The 24,619-nt window shown below is 40.5% G+C and overlaps 1 protein-coding gene across 3 annotated transcripts in view; it reads left to right on the top strand.

The window, feature by feature from the left end:
- LOC125464145 (SEC14-like protein 2) overlaps positions 1-20,488 on the top strand; it is a 69,434-nt gene extending 48,946 nt beyond the window's left edge. The window contains exons 10-13 of one of the 3 annotated variants that reach the window (XM_059655021.1): positions 491-630; positions 6,243-6,412; positions 7,559-7,759; positions 15,342-20,488. In XM_059655021.1, the coding sequence (XP_059511004.1) occupies positions 491-630; positions 6,243-6,412; positions 7,559-7,759; positions 15,342-15,490 (660 nt within the window). In that variant the 3' untranslated portion in view covers positions 15,491-20,488. Of the gene's footprint in view, positions 1-490; positions 631-6,242; positions 6,413-7,558; positions 10,591-15,341 lie in introns of those variants that run through there. The other 2 variants (XM_059655023.1, XM_059655020.1) reach the window with 2 other exon arrangements.
- Positions 20,489-24,619: the final 4,131 nt, after the last annotated feature.

Raw genomic sequence — 24,619 nt, 5'->3', positions numbered from 1 at the left:
TTCAAAGTTTATTCATGATATTCTGATCCTGATACATACGTGCAGTGTTTATTTGCGTTCTGCAAAATCGAAGTGCAGCCATGACATTGTAGCCCTGGCTAGCTGCCTGTGAGAATTCTTTAGTGCGTTTGTCTATGTACCCTGCCTGATGACATATCTGCTGCCAGGCACAAAGAGAGTCACTTGAAATGATGTCAGATTCTAACTAACTTTAGTAAGCATTTCCCGGCTTCCATAGAGTTTGTTAGGTTCAAAAGTGATTACGTTCCCACCACTCTTGACTGCAAAATCCAGACGGTTGCCTCATTAAAGTACTTCACTATGTTTGCTACCAGGTGTGGGTAACTGCTAAGTGATTCATTAATGACTGGGCAGAACTCAACCTACAACAATACCTGTTCACTTGTAGGCCTGTTACGAAATAGCAAATTGTATTCTGAATCTTAAGAATGCCTTCCGATTTAAAAACTCTCATTCCTCTTTTTTGTAGATAAATTTTGGTGGTGATGTACCAAAGTCATATTACATCCTTGAGTCCATTAAGCAACAATATGAAAACATGGTCACTGTCAACAGGGGCTCGTCTTTTCAGTCTGAATACGAAGTGCTGTTCCCTGGCTGTGTTTTAAGGTGAGGCTGAATTTAATACAGTACCCATAACAAAGAAGAACAAAGAAAATTACAGCGTAGGAACAGGCCTTTTGGCCCTCCAAGCCTGCGCTTATCCAGATCCTCTGTCTAAACCTATCACCTGTTTTCCAAGGATCTGTATCCCTCTGCTCCCTGCCCGTCATGTATCTGTCTAGATACATTTTAAATGATGCTATCGCGCCCGCCTCTACCACCTCCACTGGCAACGTGTTCCAGGCACCAAGCACCCTCTGCATAAAGAACTTGCCACACATATCTCCCTTAAATTTTTCCCCCTCCCACCTTGAAATCGTGACCCCTAGTAATTGAGTCCCCCACTCTGGGGAAAAAGCTTCCTCCTATCCACCCTGTCTATACCTCTCATGATTTTGTAGACCTCAATCAGGTTCCCCCCTTCAACCTCCATCTTTCTAACGTAAATAATCCTAACCTACTTAACCTCTCTTCATAGCTAGCACCCTCCATACCAGGCAACATCCTGGTGAACCTCCTCTGCACCCTCTCCAAAGCATCCACATCCTCTTGGTAATGTGGCGACCAGAACTGTGTGCAGTATTCCAAATGTGGTCGAACCAAAGTCCTATACAACTGTAACATGACCTGCCAACTCTTGTACTCACTACCCCGCCCAATGAAGGGAAGCATGTCATATGCCTTCTTGACCACTCTATCGACCTGCATTGCCACCTTCAGGGTACAATGGACCCAAACACCCAGATCTCTCTGTTCTGTCAGTTTTCCCCAGGACTTTTCCATTTACCGTACAGTTCGCTCTTGTATTGGTTCTTCCAAACTGCATCGCCTCACATTTGCCTGGATTGGATGCCATCTGCCATTTATCCATCCAGCTCTCCAATCTATCTACATTTTGCTGCATTCTCTGACAGTCCCCTTCACTATCTACCACTTCACCAATCTTAGTGACACCTGCAAACTTGCTAATCAGACCACCTTTACCTTCCTCCAAATCGTTTATGTATATCACAAACAACAGTGGTCCCAACACGGGTCCCTGTGGAACGTCACTGGTCACAGTTCTTCATTTTCATCAGGTTCACTGGTCTATAATTTCCTGGATTATCCTTGCTCCCCTTCTTAAACAAGGGGACAGCATTAGCAATTCTCCAGTCCTCTGGGACCTCATCCATGCTCAAGGATGTTGTAAAGATATCTGTTAAGGCCCCAGCTATTTCCTCTCTCACTTCCCTCAGTAACCTGGGGACTTGTCCACCCTAATGCCTTTTAGAATACCCAACACTACCCCCCCCCCCCCCACCCCACCCCACCATCCCAACTTGACCTAGAGTAATCAATCATCTATCCCTAACCTCAACATCTATCATGTCCCTCTCCTCAGTCAATGCTGATGCAAAGTACTCGTTAAGAATCTCACTCATTTTCTCTGACCCCTCGCATAACTTCTCTCCTTTGTCTTTGAGTGGGCCAACCCTTTCTATAGTTACCCTCTGCTGGAATCTCAGGGTAAGAAACATCTACTTTTCAAAATATCTGTATTTTGCATTCTGTTATTAAATCCAAAGACCCCATAAGATGTAGGAGCAGATTTAGACCATTCGGCCCATTGAGTCTGTTGCCCCAGTTGTTCATGACTGATATGTTTCTCAACACCATTTTCCTGCCTTCTCTCCATAATGCTTGACCCCTTACTAACCAAGGACTTATCTACCCCTGTTTTAAACGCACTAAATGACTTATCCTCCACAGCCCTTCTGTGTCAACTAGCTTACAGATTCCGGATGTGAGTTTGCTCGCTGAGCTGGAAGGCTCGTTTTCAGACGCTTCGTCACCATTCTAGGTAACATCATCAGTGAGCCTCCGGTGAAGCGCTGGTGTTATGTCCCGGTTTCTATTTACCTGTTTAGCTAACCACCAGGATACACGAACATCAACTAGCCACAAAAAGACTTGATCCACTATCACTAGTATCCTTATATACAGATGAGGAAGGACACCACTTTGATTGGGACAACACATCCATCCTAGGACAAGTCAAACAGAGCCACGCACGAGAATTCCTAGAAGCATGGCATTCCAACTGGAACTCCATCAGCAAACACATTGATTTGGATCCTATCTACCATCCCCTGAGAAAAAGAACAGGAAATGACATCACTAAAGCAGAAAATGGCATCACAAACCCAAGGAAACCTAAACAGATAAATAGAAAGCGGGACATAACACCAGCGTTTCACCGGAGGCTCACTGATGATGTTACCTAGAATGATGACGAAACGTCTGAAAACTAACCTTCCAGCTCAGCGAGCAAACTCACATCCAGAACCTCAACCTGAGCTACAAATATTCTCAAAACTCGCTAGTTTACAGATTCATCCCCCTCTATACCACCCTGTCCACTGTTAGGACCCTCCTGACCCTCCTTTGGCTGAGTATCCAATTCTGATTGAAATTCTAGGGAATGTGTATAGGGTCACTTTTAACCCTATTATTGGCATAACACCTGGTGAATATCTCAAAATCAGTCTGATAAAGAAAATCTGAACTCACTTGGAACTGTTTTCAATTTTTCTTCAAGAAATGTCTAATTAATTCTGCTCAAAGAATATTGAGCTCTCAGTCACAAAGCTTGAGTTTAAATCCCTAGCCTCAGCTGGAAATTGAATCTTACTGCCTCTACTTGTTAGGTTTTTATTAGGTCAGCCAGGAGTGTGATGGAGTACTCTCCACTTGCCAGTATGCATGTTTGAAAGCATGTTCTTGCCTTTGGCTATTTTGGGGAAGAAAACAACTACCAACCCATAAATGGCTGATTAGGTGGATGAATGTAGCTCCAATAATACTCAAGAAATTCAACACTACAATATTCTTGATGTTGTCAGACAACTGCAAGCTGCTTGGTGAGTCTGCAGAGGTATATGAGACACGAGCTGTATTGAATCACATTTTGCTGTTCTGGCTTATATCATTCCATGAGGCTGCATGATTGGTCAAATCATGCAATGCTGCTTCATTTTCTGTTGTGAATGTTCAGTGTGTGATTAACATGTTAAAGATTAGGATGAAAGTATTAACAACCCTCTAGAATATAAAGCTCCACAGACTCCATCCAGGACAAAGCAGTCAGCTTGAACAGCACCCACCCGCTACATTAAACACCCTGTCCCTCCACCACTGACACCAACTGGCCAACATTGTGTCTTGTTGACAAGATTTGCTGCATCAACTTACTACACTTTCTTCAGTAGCAACTCCCAAATCAATGACCCCTATTACCTGAAAGGACAAGAATAGCAGATGCATGGGAACACTGCCTACCAGCTATGTGTTCCCCTCCTGAGCCCCACACAGTCCTGACTTGTCACTGTATCACTGGTCATTCACTTTGCTGGCTCGAAACCTGGAACTTCCTCTCTACACCACATGGACTGCAGGGATTCAAGAAGGTGGCTCAGTACCATGTATTAAAAGGAAATTTAAGAGTTGGGCAGCAATACTAACATCTTAGGAACTAAAACAAAGAAAGCCAATGGGACGAAGCAATCATTGAAAGAGTATACTTTATCTGGAAACTTCACTGAAGCAATCACAGTGAGTCATTCCTATCTATGGCTAAGAGTTTCTTACCTTCTAAGCTGAAGGAGAAAGCCAATGGTGGACAAAGCGAGAATAAAAGTCAAAAAGGTAACTGTGTCGACTTCTTATTTACAACATATAGATTTGATTCATATCAAAATGTATATTTTAGAAATAATTTGTTTGATATAGTTAAATATGTTGTATTCCTTGCTGTGGTGTGGTGTAAAGAATTAAAATTTTTGATGTTTGGCATTATTTCAGGTAATATAAAAATGATTAACAATGGAAAGTTAGGTACTTTGAAAATGATGGCTGTGTTCCAGTATTTTAAATAATCATTGTTAAACAGGAACAGAGGCAGTGGGCCTGAATTTCCCACCACCCAGTGTGCCAATAGTGTGCCAAAACAGGCTTGTTCCTGTTTTGGATCATTTTGCAACATGCTGGTTGAGGGAGAGAAAAGGTTAACCCCCTACAAATGGCTGATAACCAATTAAGTGGTTTTAAGAGCCTTTGGACTCCAAGGTCAAAAGGAGTTTTCCAATCTTCATGCAATATACATGTGATTTTCCTTATGGAATTAGTTTAGAACGGCATCATGTTTGACATAGAAGTGTGGGACGATAAGCCCGTTGCTGTACTGTTCTATGTCTTCTTTTTATGTTCTGTGACCTCTCAGTGCCACATTGGACAGCCAATGTTCCTGCTACCTTTTCTTAGACCCACCCACCCACCTTACAGGTCAGAATAACATATATAGGTTCTGAGGAGAACCATCCTTCACATTAGCACAGAGCCACTTGTGGCCGGTTTTAATTTCATCTTTTTAAAAGTCTTCTGCAGGTCTCCATCTTGAGATGCCCTCCCTCCTCTCGGTGCATTGGGAGCTCCTTCCTCAGGTGGTGGGGCTGACAATTTCTCAGGGTCAAGAGGACCCCCCGATGAGCCCACTCACCATTATTAATTGGACTGAGAGTACATTCGCAGGTCGCTAATCAACCAGTTTAAAAAAAAACAGTCAGGCCAGGTGTCAGGCTGGATGTGATGCAAGGCTGGGAACCAAAATTGCTCCTTAAGACCTGACCCTGACAGCAGGACTAAATTCCAGCCCATTACAATGGTCAAATGATCAATTTATAGTGAAAAATAATCCCCTCCAACTCCAAAACCCACGAGATTTTGCATTCCTCAAATCCTGGCTGCTGTACTCTTTGTGACCATGCCTTCAGTTGCCCAAGCACCAAGCTCTAAAATGCACTGTCTGCAGTTGCAGTTCACTTACCTCCTGTTACAGTCTCCTTAACATCTACCTATTGACAGAAAACTTTTTGTTTACTATCTAATATCTCCTTACGTGACTCGGTCATGCTGTCTAATGTTCCTGCAAAGCACTTTGCGGCATTTCATTATGCCATGTTCCCCAGTAAATATAAGTTGTTGTATTTTTGTCAAGAGCTTTTGTGTAGAAGTGACTGTATGAACATTTCCCAGACTTGCAATCATATCAAAAATAGATATATAGCTAAGGAAGGAGATAATAAAAAGGCTGATCAAAGCTTAATCAAACAGGAGGGCCTGTGGTACAGAGGTGGTGCGATTCAGAAAGTGAATTCTCAAGCTTTGGGTCTGGATGGTGCAAACCATTTTGCTGGGGTAGAATGAGTTGGGGTAATGCAATTGGTAATATATTGCTTTTCCTTTAGTGTCGTTAGCTCAAAGTTCTGAAATTTCCTCCCTCACTGCACTGTGGGTCTAATTATTGCACATGGACTGCAGCTTTCAAGTAGGCAGCTCACCATCAGCTTCTCAAGGGCAACTAGAAATCGGCTACACATGCTGGCCCATCACAGCGATGCCCACATCCCACGAATGAATAGAATAAAGATTAGAGAAGAGCAGTTTTTGGAGGATTGTAGCATTGATGAAGGTACAGAGGTAGGGGGGTTTGAAGCCACAAAAGGATTTGTGCATGACAATGACAAATTTAAGTGTGAGATATTTTTGATACATTTCTTAATTTGGATCTTTACTTCCAGGTGGCAGTTTATGACTGAGAGTGCAGACATTGGGTTTGGTGTCTATCTGAAGACAAAAATTGGAGAACGACAGAAGGCTGGCGAAATGGTTGAAGTGGTTCCTAACCAGAGATACAATAGTCACCTGGTACCTGAGGATGGAACATTTACCTGCCAGGAACCTGGAGTCTGTATGTCAATTAACCACTTCTGTTAAAATTATAATTCTATTATTATCAGGTGGTATGTCTGGTGCTATTCAATCAACTAATATTAGATTAGATTCCATACAGTGTGGAAACAGGCCCTTTGGCCCAACAAGTCCACACTGCCCCTTGAAGCATCCCACCCAGACCCATCCCCCTTTAACCCACACACCCCGAACACTATGGACAATTTAGCATGGCCGATCCACCTAACCTGCATATCTTTGGACTGTGGGAGGAAACCGGAGCACCCAGAGGAAACCCACACAGACACTGGGAGAATGTGCAAACTCCACACAGACAGTTGCCTGAGGCTGGAATCGAACCCGGGTCCCTGGTGTTGTGAGGCTGCAATGCTAACCACTGAGCCACCGTGCTGTCCCAAATGTGGTCACTATGGTTAAGATGTACATCAGTGATGTCCGAGAATACGTGCTTGCTTGTGATTATGCACAGTCATCTTTCAGTACGTCTCTCTTCCTGCTTAATTTTCCTTAATGATCCCTAATCATTGATAACAGTTGTAGGTCATCTATGGATTTACTCATGGTTTTCTGGTCCTGTAGTGATTTTTTTATTTATTTATACTCACGTTCCACTTTAGAGGGATAGTATCAATTACTGCAATGCAGAAAATTTACTAACACGGTGTAATTGTCACCAACTGAGGTAACATATTACACACTTTATCTTTACCAATGGGACGCGCTCTGCCTGATTCATCACTGGGACCAGAGTTCTTGGAAATCACATCATTAAGCATGTGAATAGGGCTTTAAACTAGATAGTGGGGGTGGGCGTGTTTGGATTCAGTTGCATGGAAAATTATGGAAAGAGTTGAAGAGGTGGAGGACTCAGCAGCGGTTTAAGTTTCCAAAACAGGTAATAGGACAGACAGTTTGGGAAGGGTCAGGCTGTTCGCCCAAGAGAAAGAGGATGAAGGTTTGCCATCCAGGGGGAGAGACTGCGACGTGCTTAAGAAAACTGACATTGAGAAGAACAAAGTATTAGCAGGCTTAAAAGTGGATAAATCACCAGGTCTGGATGAATTATGTCATAGACTGCTGTGGGAAGCAAGGCAGGAAGTTGTACAGGTACTGACTCAACTTTTTAATTCCTCTCTGGCTACAGGGGAGGTGCCCGGTGACTGGAAAACAGTTAATGTGGTTCAATATTCAAGAACGGATATAGAAATGAGCCTGAGAATTCAGACCAGTGAGTCTCACGGCAGTAGCAGGGAAAGTGTTGGAGAAAATTCTGAAGGAGAGCATCTGTCTCCATTGGAGAAGCAAGACTTGATGAGAAGGCGTCAGCATGGCTTTGTCAGAAAAGGTCAGTGCGGCTTCATCAGAGAGAGATTGTGTCTAACGAATCTGAATTTTTTTGAGGAGTTAACCAGTTGTGTATATGAGGGTTGTAGTACAGTTGTTGTAGTTCATATGGATTTCAGCAAAGCCTTTGGGGATTTACCAAGAAAGCAAATGCAGATGGGATGCAGGGTAATTTGATAAAGTGGATTCAAAATTGGCTCAGTTGTAGGAGATGGAGCATTACAACAGAAGGCTGCTTTAGTGACTGGAAGCCAGTGTCGAGTACCAGGAATTGGTGCTGGGCTCCATAATAGTCATCATTTGTAAAATGACATAGATGATTGCGTGTGGTGGTTGGATTAGTAAGTTTGCAGATGTCACAGAGATTGTGAGGTTGAGTGTCCTGGGCCATGAGTTAAATATAAACGGGATGGTCGAAAGAGCAGGTAAGCGGCAGATGGAATTTAACTCTTAAAAAGCGTGAGGTGACACACTTTCGAAGGAGTCATTTGACAAGGCATGACACCAGGATGTTCTGTTGTACAAAAGAACCTTGGAATGTTTGTCCATAGGTCTCTGAAGGTGGAAGGGCATGTTAGGAGGGTGGTGAAAAAGATATGTGGACATTTGCTGGTATGAATCATAACAACAGGGAAGTCATGTTGGACCAAAAACAGAAGCCACTAGAAAAGCTCAGCAGGCCTGGCAGCATCTGTGAAGAAAAAATCAGAGACTGGTGACCCTTCCTCAGAACGGTTCTGTACAACTCAGGGGATTAGGCTGAAGGTCAGATGTTTCTCACGTGTCAGTGCAGACCTGATGGGCTGAAGGGCCTCTTCTGCACTGTAAGATCTGGTGATTCTATGAATCTAACCTCAGCACTGCTCTTGCTGCCTGAAACCTCTTTTTAACAGTCATTATGACGTTACAATTACTCAACACATTCCTCTAACTTGCACCATGATTTATAGTGTTTACTTAACATTCAACAATTCAATCTATTTGTTTATTTCTCCTTCTACTATACTCAAAAATAAGGCTTTCTTTTTGACATTTACATGAATTTTTTTTTCTACTTAGCTCACCGAGCAAGATTTTTATTTCCAGTCGGTGTTTGTGTGTATGTGTCTGTGTTTATGTGCATGCTCACGCATGTTAGTTGAAACAGTTGTAATAATTGATTGAATTTTGGTTAGAGTGATTAAGACAGTTTTTAGTAATGTGAACCACAGAGAGTAGACATGGAATTCCTTGACAGGATTAATGCCAATACAAACAATATTGAAAATATATTACTGGAAATACAAACATACGCTTGCATTAAAAATTTAGACTTTAAACTGAAGTCTGACTGAATAGCAATGGATCCAAATGCATTTAAAAAGTTATGGGAATGCTGAGAAGGTAGCTTGAGTTATAAAGGCATCTTATTCATAAAAGAGTATGTAACTGCAGTAGACGAGGAGGGTATTGTATAAAAGGAAGCAATTGGCTGTGTAGCTGGAGCACAGAGTTGGTTCAAGATTGACCTTTGTTATTAGCCTCATTGGACAAAATAGAGCTGGACTGGAAATTCTGTGATCAAATTTGTTCAGTCGTATCAGTAGAAAATTCTGACTCGTGACCATAGTGACCATGCAACACGATACACCGTGTATTAATTTTAGCTGAAACATCTTGCACAATACACATCTTTTAACAAAAGTCTACTCCCTAGGTAATCAAGGAAACAAAGCTACCACAATAGTCAAAAGATGTGTACATTCTCCTTTCTTATCTATCAACAAACATATAGAAATGTTCTGCGGAATCAGAGTATTCAGGTCAAATGCACAAAGGTGGTATCCATTACTCATATTTTATTTAGTGACCAGAACTGCACTGGGGGGAGTGTAACAGTGTCTGCAGGGAAGTAATCTAAAATAACAATTCAATATGCACTTCTGCTGATGGAACAGTTCTCCCTGAAATTTCTAAGTTAATGAATTATTTTTCTGCTGTGGCTCAGAGTTACTTGTAATTTTGCCTTCTTCATCGATATGTACCTTGGTATTTTGTGAATTTTAATGATACCGCAATACTGACGCTTCAACTGAAGGCAATCCAATCAACACTTAAGCAAATTGCAGGACGATGAGAAAAGGCAGGGAAACAGGATTGGGTGAGTTGCATGAAGGCCAGTATGATGCAAGGGACTGAATAGCTGCCTTCTGTGGTGTAATCATTATTTAATGCTAAAAGCCACATGAAAACTCCCACTGGCTTTCTCTTTGACAATGGAAATACTGTCAGCATCTCAAGTGTCTCCTGACAAATGTACTTTCCATTTGCTGACATCAGCCAGATGAAACTAAACTGTTGTTGTTTCCAAAACAAGCTTCCCAAAGCTACAGACAGTTCTGGAACTATGACCTAGACAATGTCTTGTGTAAATTTATCATAACATATCTACTTCCTTTACTTCTAGGTTCTATGCCCATATTAGTAAGATCCAATATGCTGTTGGTCTTTTTTTAATCTGTCATGCTTTTGTCATAATCGTAACTGCTCACTCCTACCTTTCAACTAATTTCCCGAAATTTCTGCCAGAGGGAGCTAGACTCTAGGACATGTAATTTCAGTCCGTACAGTCCAACTAAACTCCTACCCAAAGGAAGAAATCCTGCCCAATTAGAACATAGAACATAGAACAGTACAGCACAGAACAGGCCCTTCAGCCCACAATGTTGTGCCGACCATTGATCCTCATGGATGCACCCTCAAATTTCTGTGACCATATGCATGTCCAGCAGTCTCTTAAATGACCCTAATGACCTTGCTTCCACAACTGCTGCTGGCAACGCATTCCATGCTCTCACAACTCTCTGCGTAAAGAACCTGCCTCTGACATCCCCTCTATACTTTCCACCAACCAGCTTAAAACTATGACCCCTCGTGCTAGCCATTTCTGCCCTGGGAAATAGTCTCTGGCTATCGACTCTATCTATGCCTCTCATTATCTTGTATACCTCAATTAGGTCCCCTCTCCTCCTCCTTTTCTCCAATGAAAAGAGACCGAGCTCAGTCAACCTCTCTTCATAAGATAAGCCCTCCAGTCCAGGCAGCATCCTGGTAAACCTCCTCTGAACCCTCTCCAAAGCATCCACATCTTTCCTATAATAGGGCGCCCAGAACTGGACGCAGTATTCCAAGTGCGGTCTAACCAAAGTTTTATAGAGCTGCAACAAGATCTCACGACTCTTAAACTCAATCCCCCTGTTAATGAAAGCCAAAACACCATATGCTTTCTTAACAACCCTGTCCACTTGGGTGGCCATTTTAAGGGATCTATGTATCTGCACACCAAGATCGCTCTGTTCCTCCACGCTGCCAAGAATCCTATCCTTAATCCTGTACTCAGCTTTCAAATTCGACCTTCCAAAATGCATCACCTCGCATTTATCCAGGTTGAACTCCATCTGCCACCTCTCAGCCCATCTCTGCATCCTGTCAATGTCCCGCTGCAGCCTACAACAGCCCTCTACACTGTCAACGACACCTCCGACCTTTGTGTCGTCTGCAAACTTGCTGACCCATCCTTCAATTCCCTCGTCCAAGTCATTAATAAAAATTACAAACAGTAGAGGCCCAAGGACAGAGCCCTGTGGAACCCCACTCACCACTGACTTCCAGGCAGAATATTTTCCTTCTACTACCACTCGCTGTCTTCTGTTGGCCAGCCAATTCTGTATCCAAGCAGCTAAGTTCCCCTGTATCCCATTCCTCCTGACCTTCTGAATGAGCCTTCCATGGGGAACCTTATCAAATGCCTTACTGAAGTCCATATACACCACATCCACAGCTTGACCCTCATCAACCTTACTAGTCACATCCTCAAAAAACTCGATAAGGTTTGTAAGGCATGACCTACCCCTCACAAAGCCGTGTTGACTGTATTTGATCAAGCCATGCTCTTCCAGATGGTCATAAATCTTATCCCTCAGAATCCTTTCTAACACCTTGCAGACGACAGACGTGAGACTTACCGGTCTATAATTGCCGGGGATTTCCCTATTTCCTTTCTTGAAGAGAGGAATTACATTTGCCTCTCTCCAGTCCTCAGGTACGACTCCAGTGGAGAGCGAGGATGCAAAGATCTTCGCAAGTGGCGAAGCAATTGCATTTCTCGCTTCCCAAAGCAGCCGAGGACAAATCTGATCCGGGCCTGGCGACTTGTCAATCTTAATGTTTGACAAAATTTTCAGTACATCAGCTTCCTCTATCTCTATCCATTAGGTAAAATACATTTTATTTTTAGCTGGATTGTAATTTTCCTGGATATTGTACACGTCTGGGTGAAACTCCTCCGAAAACTGTCCGCTACTAAAGGGAATAGGAGTTGAGTTTTCTGAATGTTTGATATAGTTATGTGAGATCGTTTAAATTCTAAACTGGCACATAAATTTAACATTATTAACAAAATGTAACTTTGGTGGAATATGAAAAGTACAAATTGCAAAGCTACATAAAACCTTGAAAAGATAGCTACAGGAAAATCCAAACTTCAACCACGAATTAATACAAATAGAAGACTTTAAAAGAAAGCAAAGCGTATCCACTAAATATCAAAATCATTACCTTGACTCCAAAGAGTAAGAGACCCATCAGGTTCAGCATGAGTCTGAAATGGAGGTGACTGATACCAATATCGCTCCCCTTTTAAGTTTAACTATTTAGATTATGTTGAGATATTTATAATTATTTTGGTGTCATATAATATAAAATATGGTGTGGAAGATGCTTAATCGATCAATAATATAAACCTAATTATTTTAATTATAATCCCAAATTAGGGGAGAAGGCCTTTCAATTATAATTGAATTGCTCATTCAATTTCCAAGAATTCAAAAGCAATTATCTTAAAAACTTAGGACTGGTGAACAGTTATCTTGGTCTAACTGTTCAATTATGGTATTGCAGTAAATTAATGAGATTTAGCGTCAGTGTTCCTTTAGCAGAGCGTGATATATTAATCAGGACTAGCAGTGTTCTGCAGTGCTAGTTGTTATCTCAGAGATCCCCACAGTAGTGGTTTTGTGATGTGTGTAATCTTTAGTGATTTCTGTTGTTGTGAACAAGATTGACTATGTTATGCTTGGTCATTTTTATCTTTAGAGAAAATGCAACTTGCTTTTAGACTTTACCAGTAGATAACTCTAATGTTAATTTCTTGTTTCCATCCCATATGTTTTAGCCCCTATTCCTTAACATGTCAATCTGCACTCAACAACAATTTCAGCAAACTGCTCATCAGTGTATCTGTACCAAACAAGGAAAGAAATGTAGAATGCTAGCTTAGAAGAATTCTGCTGGTATTTGAACAATTTGTTATCTCTAATTGTATTTTCTATCATTTGCTCCTTTAAATTTTCAGTGTAAAAGCACAAGATTTGTTTAAAAGCTACCTAAGTTTGAGGATAAAAACAAAAATGTCTTCAAACAGTAAATACAACAACCAACACTGTTACCTGAGATTTTCACATTTAATTTCCCGTCCAAAAAGCATAATCTACTGACCTCGAAGGATGGGGCTTTAGCTCTGCAACTTTTGTTATTTTTAGCATCTTAACGGGTTTCAATCAATTTATGAGCGGTCCATTGTCTGGTCAGACTTCAGGTTGAATTCTTGAGCCCATAATGTATTTATGATTGCATTTTTAATATTAGTTCTTTTATTTTCCTCTTTCCAGCTCCCACTTACCCCCCAGTTTTCTTCCTAAAACTAGATATTATTATTCTTGGCAAGGGCTTGCATTCATTGAAGCTATGCCCATCTTACTGGATACTTGCAGCCTTTCTCAAACAATTATTCTACTGGGAGGTTACTGAGATCCATTTTGAAAGTAGTAATGGACGGGAGGCGATGGCGTAGTGGTATGTCACTGAACTGCTAATCCAGAGACCCAGATAACATTTTGGGGACCTGGGTTTGAATCCCGCCAGGGCAGATGGTGAAATTTGAACTCAATAAATATCTGGAATTAAGATCCTAATGATGACTAGTAATGGACGGGAGGCGATGGCATAATGGTATGTCACTGAACTGCTAATCCAGAGACCCAGATAACATTCTGGGGACCTGGGTTTGAATCCCGCCAGGGCAGGTAGTGAAATTTGAACTCAAAAAATATCTGGAATTAAGATCCTAATGACAACTGTGAATCCATCTGGTTCACTAACATCCTTTAGGGAAGGAAACTGCCACCCTTACCTGTTCTGGCCTACATGTGACTCCAGATCCACAGCAATATTGTTGACTCTTAACTACCCTCTGGGCAATTAGGGATGAGCAATAAATGCTGCCTGACCAGCGACGCCCTCATCCCATGAATGAATTTAAAAAAATCTCCCCATGACATTACAGTCCAGATTATACATTTTGCTGTAGAGGTTGCTGGTTTAATTTGGGCTTCAACTTGTGAAGAGCCTGATCCTGAACAATTCTACAGATTTATCCATTTCTCACCCGCCGCCTTGAGTTCCCTATGAATGTGCAGCATTCTTTAAAATCTAATGATAATCTGTTTTGTCTTTTGGATTTCCCTTATGGGGAATCGCTTCACTTCGGAAGTTGTGAAGGTGGAATTGCATGTTTTTGTGCCTTGTTCATGTAGTAAAATAAATTCTGATGCAGATTGTAATCTTATCATAGCATGATGTATTGCATAATTAGTAATCCAGCTGTAGTATCTGAGCATGTATAGCTACAACGTTTGAACAACTATAAATTGGAATTAAGTAAATTACTTGCACAGTGTTTCAAGCAGTGCTCTTTTTAATGTATAGTGAAAGTAAATACTCTGGAGCGAGACAGTGTTAGGATTCTGGTGGGAGGATAAATTAAGATGACTTAAGCCTTATCATTGTGAATCACATTTCAGTGTGCTGTCAAAACAAAAGAAGACTGTCAACTGTTTTGATTGAGTGTTTGGAAATCAAGAACCAATCAAAAATAACTTCAATGCTTATTTCATTGCCTCTGAGCTCATCTGTCATCCAACTTTTCCCAAAGTCCAGCTTTGTGTTCTCACTTTTGATCTACGTTACCATGTATTACAAAAGAATTGAACCTGTACCATGCACTGGAATTCACCATAAATGTGGGAGGACATCTCTATTTTCAAAGTACGTAGTGCTTCACAATTGGTCCTCATAGATCTCCAGAACTAGAATTGATCAAGTGAGGCTTTCCCTATTCACTAAAACTCTGATGTTACATGGCAACTACCCATAATGAAAGAAATCTACAGTGACTTAGCAATGAGAATGAACTGAGCTGGATATGAATGCTCCTACAAAATCCACTCTCTCCAAACACAGCCATTGCACAACCTTGGTGACTGTTCATATTATGTGCCAATTTAAAAGTATTCTCTATAATTTTGTTAAGACCACAATTTATCATCATCATCAATACCTCGTTCCATTGCTTGTGTTCTAAGCTGTATATGCTACAGGTTAGTTGCACACCCTGCAGAGACATCACTGCTTTATTCAGTTCATTGATTGGAGACTTAGGTTTGGTATATCTGTGCGATTGCTATTTTTAACTCTGTTTTTCCCAGATGTTCTAAGATTTGACAACACATACAGCATCATTCATTCGAAGAAGGTTAGCTACTCAGTAGAAGTGTTGCTGCCAGACAAGGGGTCAGAAGCTCAAATGGATGATCTCGGAAAGAAGATAAAAGAAATGGATGTCAGTAAAATATAACAACCCTGGCAGGAGATGAATCTGTAAGGCAACTTTACAATGAGGCGAACTCAAATTCTCTGCAGTGATGCACTGAATGGATTGGCATGTTTTAATGACTGCTGATTGTAAACTCAGCAGAGCCAGCTGTGGTGTGTGAACTTTGTGCGATATGGACCATGTTGAGTAATCAAATGGATTAACATGTATCAGTGAAAACTGGGATAAGCTGAGTGCCTACTAAGCATGCTGCTTTTTACCATAGAGTGAATGGGACATACACTAACACGCATGCATACACACATACCGTTTTTATTTAAAAGACTTGCGTCTAATATTTAGCACTGAATTTTTTTGTTTATACAAGAGAATTACATTTATCTTTATACTACATATGTGTTAGAGTATTTGGCTACTGTACTGACAAATGACCCATTAAGCATTGGATAATAGGCCACATCTGTGGTACATCATTCATCTCAGAATGATTCAAATTAAGTTATAAAGTGCTGAGCTTTTCTCTTAATTAGAATTAAATTAACAATTATTCAATCTTATGGTATATAATTCTGATCAATGATAACATTACAGTTGATTGTTTCCAATTGATGTTAATGAATTTCTGGTTGCTATGAGTTAATGTACCTTTACTGTTAATGTCGATTCTAAATTGAGAAAAAAAATTCTCAGCAATTTCATTTACTGTCCCATTTTTGGACCTATTTTAATATCTCCTGTGACAGTCCAGTATCACTGTCAGTATTCAGGTCAAGAAAGACAATCGCTGCCCTGTTTTAATTTATCCTCCAATTTGGTAAAACTGATAACACAAAATAAACTCATTTCTTTGTTCAAGAACCAACTAATACCAAAAACATAACATAGAACATTACAGCACAGTACAGGCCCTTCGGCCCTCGATGTTGTGCCGACCCGTCATACCGATCTCAAGCCCATCTAACCTACACTATTCCATGTACGTCCATATGCTCATCCAAAAGAATGAATCCAGATATCAGTCATCCCTCCTTGTTTCAGAGAGTCATGTTCCAAAAATATTGAATAACAGTCTTCAAGAACTGTACAATCAGAATGTGCAAAAACTCACTTGAATGGGAATTATCCTGGTTCCATAAAATCTTCAAATTTTTCTCTTTAGCCTCTATCACAGCTAGCTGGGTCAGAAAGTTTGAGTTGTGGCAATATTTGCACCAGAGATTTATAATGTGTTATTCTGGAATCTATTTAGTAGGTATTCTTGCCCTGTACAATACTGAAGGAACTCCAGAATAAAACTTAATTTGAACGTTTTTACATTAAATTCATTAACCAAAAATTTGATTCAAGAATTTCATTCCAATTCTCAAGTAGTCATTTAAATCAATATTCTTTATCTTGATGCAATGTAGACATCAAGCAATCCTCCCTTTTTAAAAATCATGAAAAGGGGAGTTTTTCCTTTTTTCGTTGATACATAATAACTCTCTGAGTTTTCTCTTCCTCTCTGGTGAGATAGGATAAATGAAGTTGTACAGTGTAGTTGAAGTGCAATTTGTAACTTCCTGATAGTAGAGCTTGATTGGTGCTTTAAAGAATACCAGATTTTCCTTCCCACTATCAAAACATCTGCCAAATCTCTCATCTTTGAATGGGCCAGCTAAGAATTCTGAATGTTTGCTTAAATTGAGCAATTGAGTTCAGACAACCAACATGTAATCAGTAAGGATCAGATGTGCAATCTTTGAACCTGCAGGCCCACGACTTCTGTTCATCAGTCTAGTGTATCACCCACCACAGCTTTGTTATTTAGCTTAATTGTATGATTCAAACAAATTGAAAAACACAGCAATAATCTGTGCCTTCTACTAACAACAGGCCAGATTAATATGTTGCTTTTCCATCTTGAGCCATCATGAAGAGTCGACAGTTCCATATATTTCTGAAGTGAGATTCACTCCCAATGATTCATTGCATTGTCTGCAACATTTAGATTGGAAGGATTCTTAAATTTTGTTTCCAGTTATGTTTTTGTTTAGAGGTCATTGGTCTGTCTGGCTAGAACAGCATTTATTGTTTATTCCCAATTGACCCCTGAGAAGGTGCTGATGAACCACCTTTCTTGAATTGCTATACTCCACGAAGAGGTAGGTATATTTACAGTTTTGTTAGCAAGATAGTTCAAAGATTCAGAATCAGTGACAATGATAAAATACCAAGTTCCAAGTCAGCATTGTGTGTGACTTGGATGGGAAATTGCAAGTTGTAGCGTTCCCATGTATCATCTGAGCTTGTCCTTCTAAGTGGTCGAGGTCTCAATTTTGGAAGGAATTTTGAGTTAGTGGATCTGATATTGAAAGTTGGTATAATTAGTTAGGTTCAACTGCAGTGTTTTCACATGTTTAGCTTGCTAATCCACCTAACTAGGTTCATGATTGAAGAAAATTATCTGAGCAAGTTACTGAGGGAATGGTTATACCCATGGTACTGCTCCCAGCAGATGTCCATAATGTCAGACGATATGGAGCAAAAACTGAGCAGAAGTGATACCTAAAATTTTAAAATTCCCTCCCAGTTTATGATATATTCATCTTGATCACCTTCTTGTCAGTTAGCCCTGTTTTGGAAATTTGGGCAGATTTCTAGTCAGTCATTTGTACTGGTCAGAAAATGATGCACATCACAAATCCAAATTCCGACTATGTGTTCCTGCAAAGGTTGAAAAATTGCCTTATTTTGGGAAGTATTTTATTGCTAATTGCATTTTAATTTGAAACAAAACTTTGCTACTGCATAATTTACAATTTATAAAATTAAACTAAATTAATATTAAATGAATAAATGTACTATTGGAAAAGCTATGCTGGAACATTAGTGTAGTTTAGTCCCAGTTACCACATTGATTTCCATCTATGATCATACATTGACCACACACCATGGCAGGGTTCCCTTATTCCAGAATAATTGTTATTTTAGGTGCCATAAACTTTGGAGTTTCTTTAAATGCAGAACTTGCTGCAGATTATAATAAATTTCTGTGATGTTTGTGTATCTGGACTGATATTATTTAATTTATAATTGAATATGTATTTACTGAGACAAGAGAGGTTTTTGAATCAGTTTTGGTTTAGGGAAAATGTAAATCTTTTCCAGGTCTGCTTTGTTGATTGATTCCATGAAGATCAGTAAATAATAAACATTAACTAATCATTAAAAATGATCTAAGTTTGATACCTGTAAAATTGCACATAGCAAGAGTGGTTTATTAAAGTTCCAGAAATCTGAGTTTTTACTCAAGCCTTCTATCCAGATCATTACATGTGTTATTTATAAATGCACTGGGTAATGTTATCTGTAACTGTTGATGTTAATCATGCTGTAGTCATCATGTGTCTTCAAGTTGCTTGAAGGAATCAAGATGTCTAAAGTATTTTTTCAGGTCTCACTTTGGATCAAACAAAACTTTCTCTTGTCGTTTGCAAGATAGAATTGAAGCTAACAGGAAATGATTTTATATAAATTATAGAATTTCTGAGCTGCTGATTTCTGTTTGAATGTGAATATTACAGTGCAACAGCCGCAGAAAGCTTTTACATCTGTGTTGTCAGCACTATTGTTTACAGAAAAAATACTGTGCAATTGTTCAGAGTAAATTGTACATCCAGTTTATATCTGATTACCAAAATAAGAATGTAAAAACAGAAAGGGCAATTCAGCCCATCCTACTGGTTCCAATCTCTTGAGATGAGGTCTTAACCTTTCAAGATTTTTAAAATTCTAAGCCTTCTCTATTAAATAGGAAATGATTAAATGCTTTTTGTAATGCTTCTAAATAGTCATAATATAAAGAAATTATTTACTGTATTAGGTTTGTCTCTGGCTTTTTCTCAGTTTAGCTAATCAAGTCCTCTGTTTTTGTTCTGTCCTACTTTTGTCTGGTTGAATTATACATATTGAATTATTTCTTTTTTATGAAGTGTACTTTAATCATTTCACATTTTAGAATGATCACCATACATTGAACTTGATTAGTTTTTCTTTTAGCTCAGTTACTTAAACCTGGGATTTTCTTCCACCCACAACTTCCTACACACCTGGAGCTTTTAGCCTTGATGGTACTTCCTGCACTGTGGCTGTTGGATATTTTAAAGTTTCTTTTGGAGATTCTGGTTAGAGCTGCAAGTAATTTAGTTGATCCCTTTTGGAAGAGTTGTGATTAAAATGCTACGAAGATACGGAGAATCAGTACAAGGTGCTGTCAACTGCAATATGTAATTCAGAAACTGCAAAAGGTTGTTGAACTGGCACAGTGTTTTGCATTAATGCTAAAATTAGTGAAGAGGTAGTGATCACTAGACTGCGCAGAAATTTATTGACGTTTTCTGAAACCATTTGGGTTGTTGTGTGTCAAGACAAAAATGAAGAATTGGTTTCCAGAACAGATCAAGCTGCAAATCAGCAGCAACTCTTCAACCTAAAACAAGGCCAAAATGCTTTGGTAAGGTGAAAAAATTACTAATACCCTTTGAGGCAGTTTTGTTTAATACACTGTGCAAGATTAACTCTCCAATTGCTGCAGAACATTGTACAACAATTTTACAGTGTCCATTTTTCTATAAGTGATTAAGAAATATGGTGGATACCATATTTAACTTCTCAAATATATATAGTATAGGTGCTTGTCTTCCTCCAACCACCAGTGGGGAGCCAAGCACTGAAAGAACACAGTTTACAGAGTCATAGCTAAAATGTTGCTGTTTCTCTGACACTCCCTGTGAACACAGCTCCTTGATAGGCTATACAATCACAAAAGTCAGCGCTGATTTGTAAAAGCTTACATCAGTAAAAAAAACACTGAAATGTTTCCTTTTTCCACAAATCATTTTGCATTTGGATTTGTTAACTATTGTGCAAAGTCAAAATCAACTGTGTATTTGTGGGGAGCAATAAAATTATGTATTTCATGCTCAGCTGCTGTTCTTAGAGTGTTTGGTAATGTTTTGTTTGCAAGAATACATTATAATTGAGATCACAGCCAGATTTTGTTGTCTTTTGTTACCCAAAAACTAACTTTTACATAAGTAAGTGTCAGCTAGATTGGCATTGTCTACTCGGATGAAGAATCTTAGGCACAGGAAAAATAGGGAAATTAAAAATAGAACATAAAACATACAACATAGAACTGCACAGCACAGGAACGGGCCCTTTGGCCCATGATGCTGTGCTGAACGTGATGCCAAATGAAACTAATCCCTTCTGCCTGCCATTCGCCCGTATCCCTCCATTTCTTGCGTATGCTTATCTAAAAGTCCCTTAAATGCCCCTATTGTATCTGCTCCACTGCCATCCCCAGCAGTAAGTTCTAGATTCCTACCACTCTCTGTGTAAAAGACTCCCCTTCATGTCTCCTTTGAAGCTCTTCCTCTAACATTAAATACATGTCCCTAGTATTAGACTTTGGGAAAGAGATTCTGACCAGAATCAACTCTATTTATGAATCTCATAATTTTGTAGACTTCTATCAAGTCTCCCCTCAGCGGGTTTTTCCTTGTACTCATACCCTCTAATCCAGGCAGCATCCTCGTAAACCTCTTCTGCAACCTCTCCAAAGCCTCCACATCCTTCCTGCGATGTGGCAACTAGAATTGAACACAATACTCTAAATGTGGTCTAACCAGTCTTATGCAGCTGCAACATGACATCCTGACTCCTGTACTCAATTCCCTGACCAATAATGGCAAGCATGCCATATGCCTTCTTTACCACCCTATTTACTGGCTACTTTCAGGGAGCTATGGACTTGAACCCCAAGATCCCTCTGTACATCAATGCTGTTCAAAGTCTTGCTACTAACTGTATCCTTTTTCTTAATATGTAATCTCCCAAAGTGCAGCGCCTCACACTTAACCGGATTAAACTCCATCTGCCATTTCTCCACTTATATCTGCAACTGATCTATATCCTGCCGTATCCTTTGTCAACCGCTACACTATCCACAGCTCCACTGATTTTTGTATCATCTGCAAACTTACTAACCCACCCATCTATATTTTCCTCTAAGTCATTTATATATATCACAAACAGCAGAGGTCCCAGTATGGATCCCTGCAGAACACCACTAGTCACTGACCTCCAGCCAGAAAAACACCTTTCCACCAATACTGTCTGTCCCCTATGAATCCATCTGGCCAAGTCACTGTGGATTCTATGCCATTTAATCTTATGACTGAGCCTGCCATGAGGGACATTGTCAAAAGCCTTACTAAAATCTGTGTAAATAACATCCACTGCTCTACCTCATCGGTCACCTTCTCAAAAAATTTAATCAAGTTAGACATTATGCCCTGCACAAAGCCATGCTGACTGTCCCTAAAGAGGCCACGCTTTTTCAAATGTGCATAAATCCTATCCCTGGGAATTCTTTCCAATAGCTTCCCAACCACTGATGCGAGACTCCCTGGTCTATAGTTTCCTGCGTTATTCCTATTTCCCTTCTTGTACAGAAGAACATCATTGCTTACTTGCCAGACCTGCGGGACCTCTTCAGTGGCTAGTGTGAATACAAAGATATTGGTCAAGTTCCAAGCAATCTCCTCTCTTGCCTCTCTCAATAAACCTGCGCTAGATACCATTGGGTCCTAGGGACTTATCCACCTTAATGCTCCTCAAGAGATCCAACACCACTTCTTTCTTGATCTCAAAATGCCCCAGCATATTAGCATGCTCCATACAAATCTCACTTGTCCTCCATATTCTTTTCCTGGGTGAATACCAATGCAAAGTACCTATTTAGGATCTCACCTACATTCTCCTCCTCCAAACATGTTTCCTCCTTTGTTTTTGAGTGGGTCTACCTTCTCCCTAGTAATCCTCTTGTTTTTAATGTATCTATAGAATGCCTTGGGATTCTCTTTAACCCTACTTGCCAAGGTTATTTCATGGCCCCTTCTTGCTCTCCTAATTCCCTGCTTGAGTACTTTCCTGCTTTCCCTATATTCCTCACAGGCCAAATCCGATTTTAGCTTCTTTTCCCTTTTGACTCAATTCACAACCTCCCTCATTATCGAAGGGTCCCTTACCTTGCGATCCTTATCCTTCCTCCTTACTGGAACATGCCGGTCTTAAACTGTCCCCAGCAGATCTTTAAACAATTCCCGCATCAAACATGAACTTACCTGATAACAGCTCCTCTCCATTAACGATCCCTAGCTTCTGCCTAACACTGATGTAATTTGATCTCCCCCACTTTAGTACCTTCCTGCAAGGTTCTGAATTATCCTTGTTTGTAGCTATCATAAAACTCAAGCAGTTGTGATCACTGTTTCCAAACTACTGTCCCACTGAAATGTCAGTTACCTAGCCAGGCTCATTAGCCAATACAATGTCCAGTATGGCCCCCCTCTAGTTGCACTATCCACAGACTGTTTCAAGAAACCCTCTTGATCTCAAAATGCCCCAGCATATTAGCAAATTCTGCCCATCCAAGCCTCTTGCTCTAAGTGAGTCCCTGTCAATATTTGGGAAATTAAACTCACCTGCTATGACAACTTTTTTTAATTGCATCTTTCCATAGCCTGCGTCCATGTTTGTTCCTCAATATCTCAGTGACTGTTGGGGGCCTATAGTATAATCCTGTCAGACTGATTGCACCTGTCTTATTTTTGAGCTTTACTCATATTGCCTCAGTGGATGAGCTCTCCAGTATGTCCTCTCTGAGTGCAGATGTAACATTCTCCCTGATTATAGTAATGCAACTGTTCCACTTCTTTGACCTTCCCCTCTATCTCATTTAAAAAATTGAAACCTTGGAACATTGAAAAGCCAGTCCTGTCCCTCTCTCAACCAAGTCTCTGTAATGGCCACAAAATCATAGTTCCATGTGCTGACCCAGGCTCTAAGCCTTATCTTTTAATTCTCCTTGTGTTGAAATAAACACACTTCAGTCCTTTAGTACCATCACGTTCATTTTCATGTCTTTGCCTGTCCTTTTTTTCTGATTTATTGGACCTAATGTCTACCTTCGCTTCAATCCCCCCACTTGCTGACCTGCTGCTCTTGTTCCCAGCTCTCTGCCACTCTAGTTTAAACCCCCCCGAGTTGCACGAGCGAACTGTCCTGCAAGGATTTGGTTTCCCTCCAGTTTAGGTGCAACCCATCCCTCTTGTGCAGGTCACCTCTGCCCCAGAAGAGGTCCCAATGATCCAAGATCCTAAAAACCCTGCCCACTGTACCTGCCCCTTAACTTTCTATTCCTTGCCTCACTAGCACATGGCAATGGTAGTAACCCAGAGATGACTACTGTTGAGATCCTGTTTTTCACCCTCTACTCACTCCGCAGGACCTCATCCTTCTTTCTACCTATGTTGTTGGTACCAATGTGTACCATGACCTCTGGCTGCTCACCCTCACATTTAAGAATTTTGTTCAACTGCACAGAGACCTTGGCATGAGGGAAGCAACACGCCATCCTGGAATCTCAGATGTGGCCACAGAAGCGTCTGTCTGTGCCCTGAACAAGCAAGTCCCTGACCACGTTTGCTCACTTGGATCTTGCCCAACGCTGCTCTACAGCAGAGCCAGTTGTGATGCCACAGGCCTAGCTGCTGCTTTTATACAGCCTGGGAGCACCTCCCCCCCCTGCCAAAACAGTACGCAAAACAGTATCCCTGTTACAGACGGGAATACAGGAGACTCCTATGCTGGCTGCCTGCCTGTCCTGGTGGCCACCCATAGGGCATATGATTTCACGTGTTATATCTCCTATTCATTCAGTGCTACCATAGGAAGCCATATGCTTCCCTGCCAGAAAGGAGAAGGGATGGGAATGTATTTTCTGGTCAAAATCCTGGAATTCCTGACAGTGCTGTCCGTATGCTACCTGTGACATGGAGGTGCCGGTGTTGGACTAGGGTGGACAAGGTCAAAAATCACACAACACCAGGTTACAGTCCAACAGGTTTATTTGAAGTCACAAGCTTTCAAAGTCCCGCTCCTTCCTCAATGAGAGAGATGGCATCAGATACGGAGTTTATGAGCAAAATATCAAGGGTCATAGAAGTGATGCGAATGTATTGAACAAACTTAAGATGGCTTTAAGCATGTGCGATAAATGCTGGACCAGCCAGTGCTTTGCTCCACAGCGAGCTGAAAGTA

Source organism: Stegostoma tigrinum, chromosome 26 (genome assembly GCF_030684315.1).
Source record: "Stegostoma tigrinum isolate sSteTig4 chromosome 26, sSteTig4.hap1, whole genome shotgun sequence".
NCBI classification, from domain to species: domain Eukaryota; kingdom Metazoa; phylum Chordata; class Chondrichthyes; order Orectolobiformes; family Stegostomatidae; genus Stegostoma; species Stegostoma tigrinum.
The sequence above is the reverse complement of the archived record's forward strand: the minus strand, read 5'-3'. Positions and strand labels throughout refer to the sequence as shown.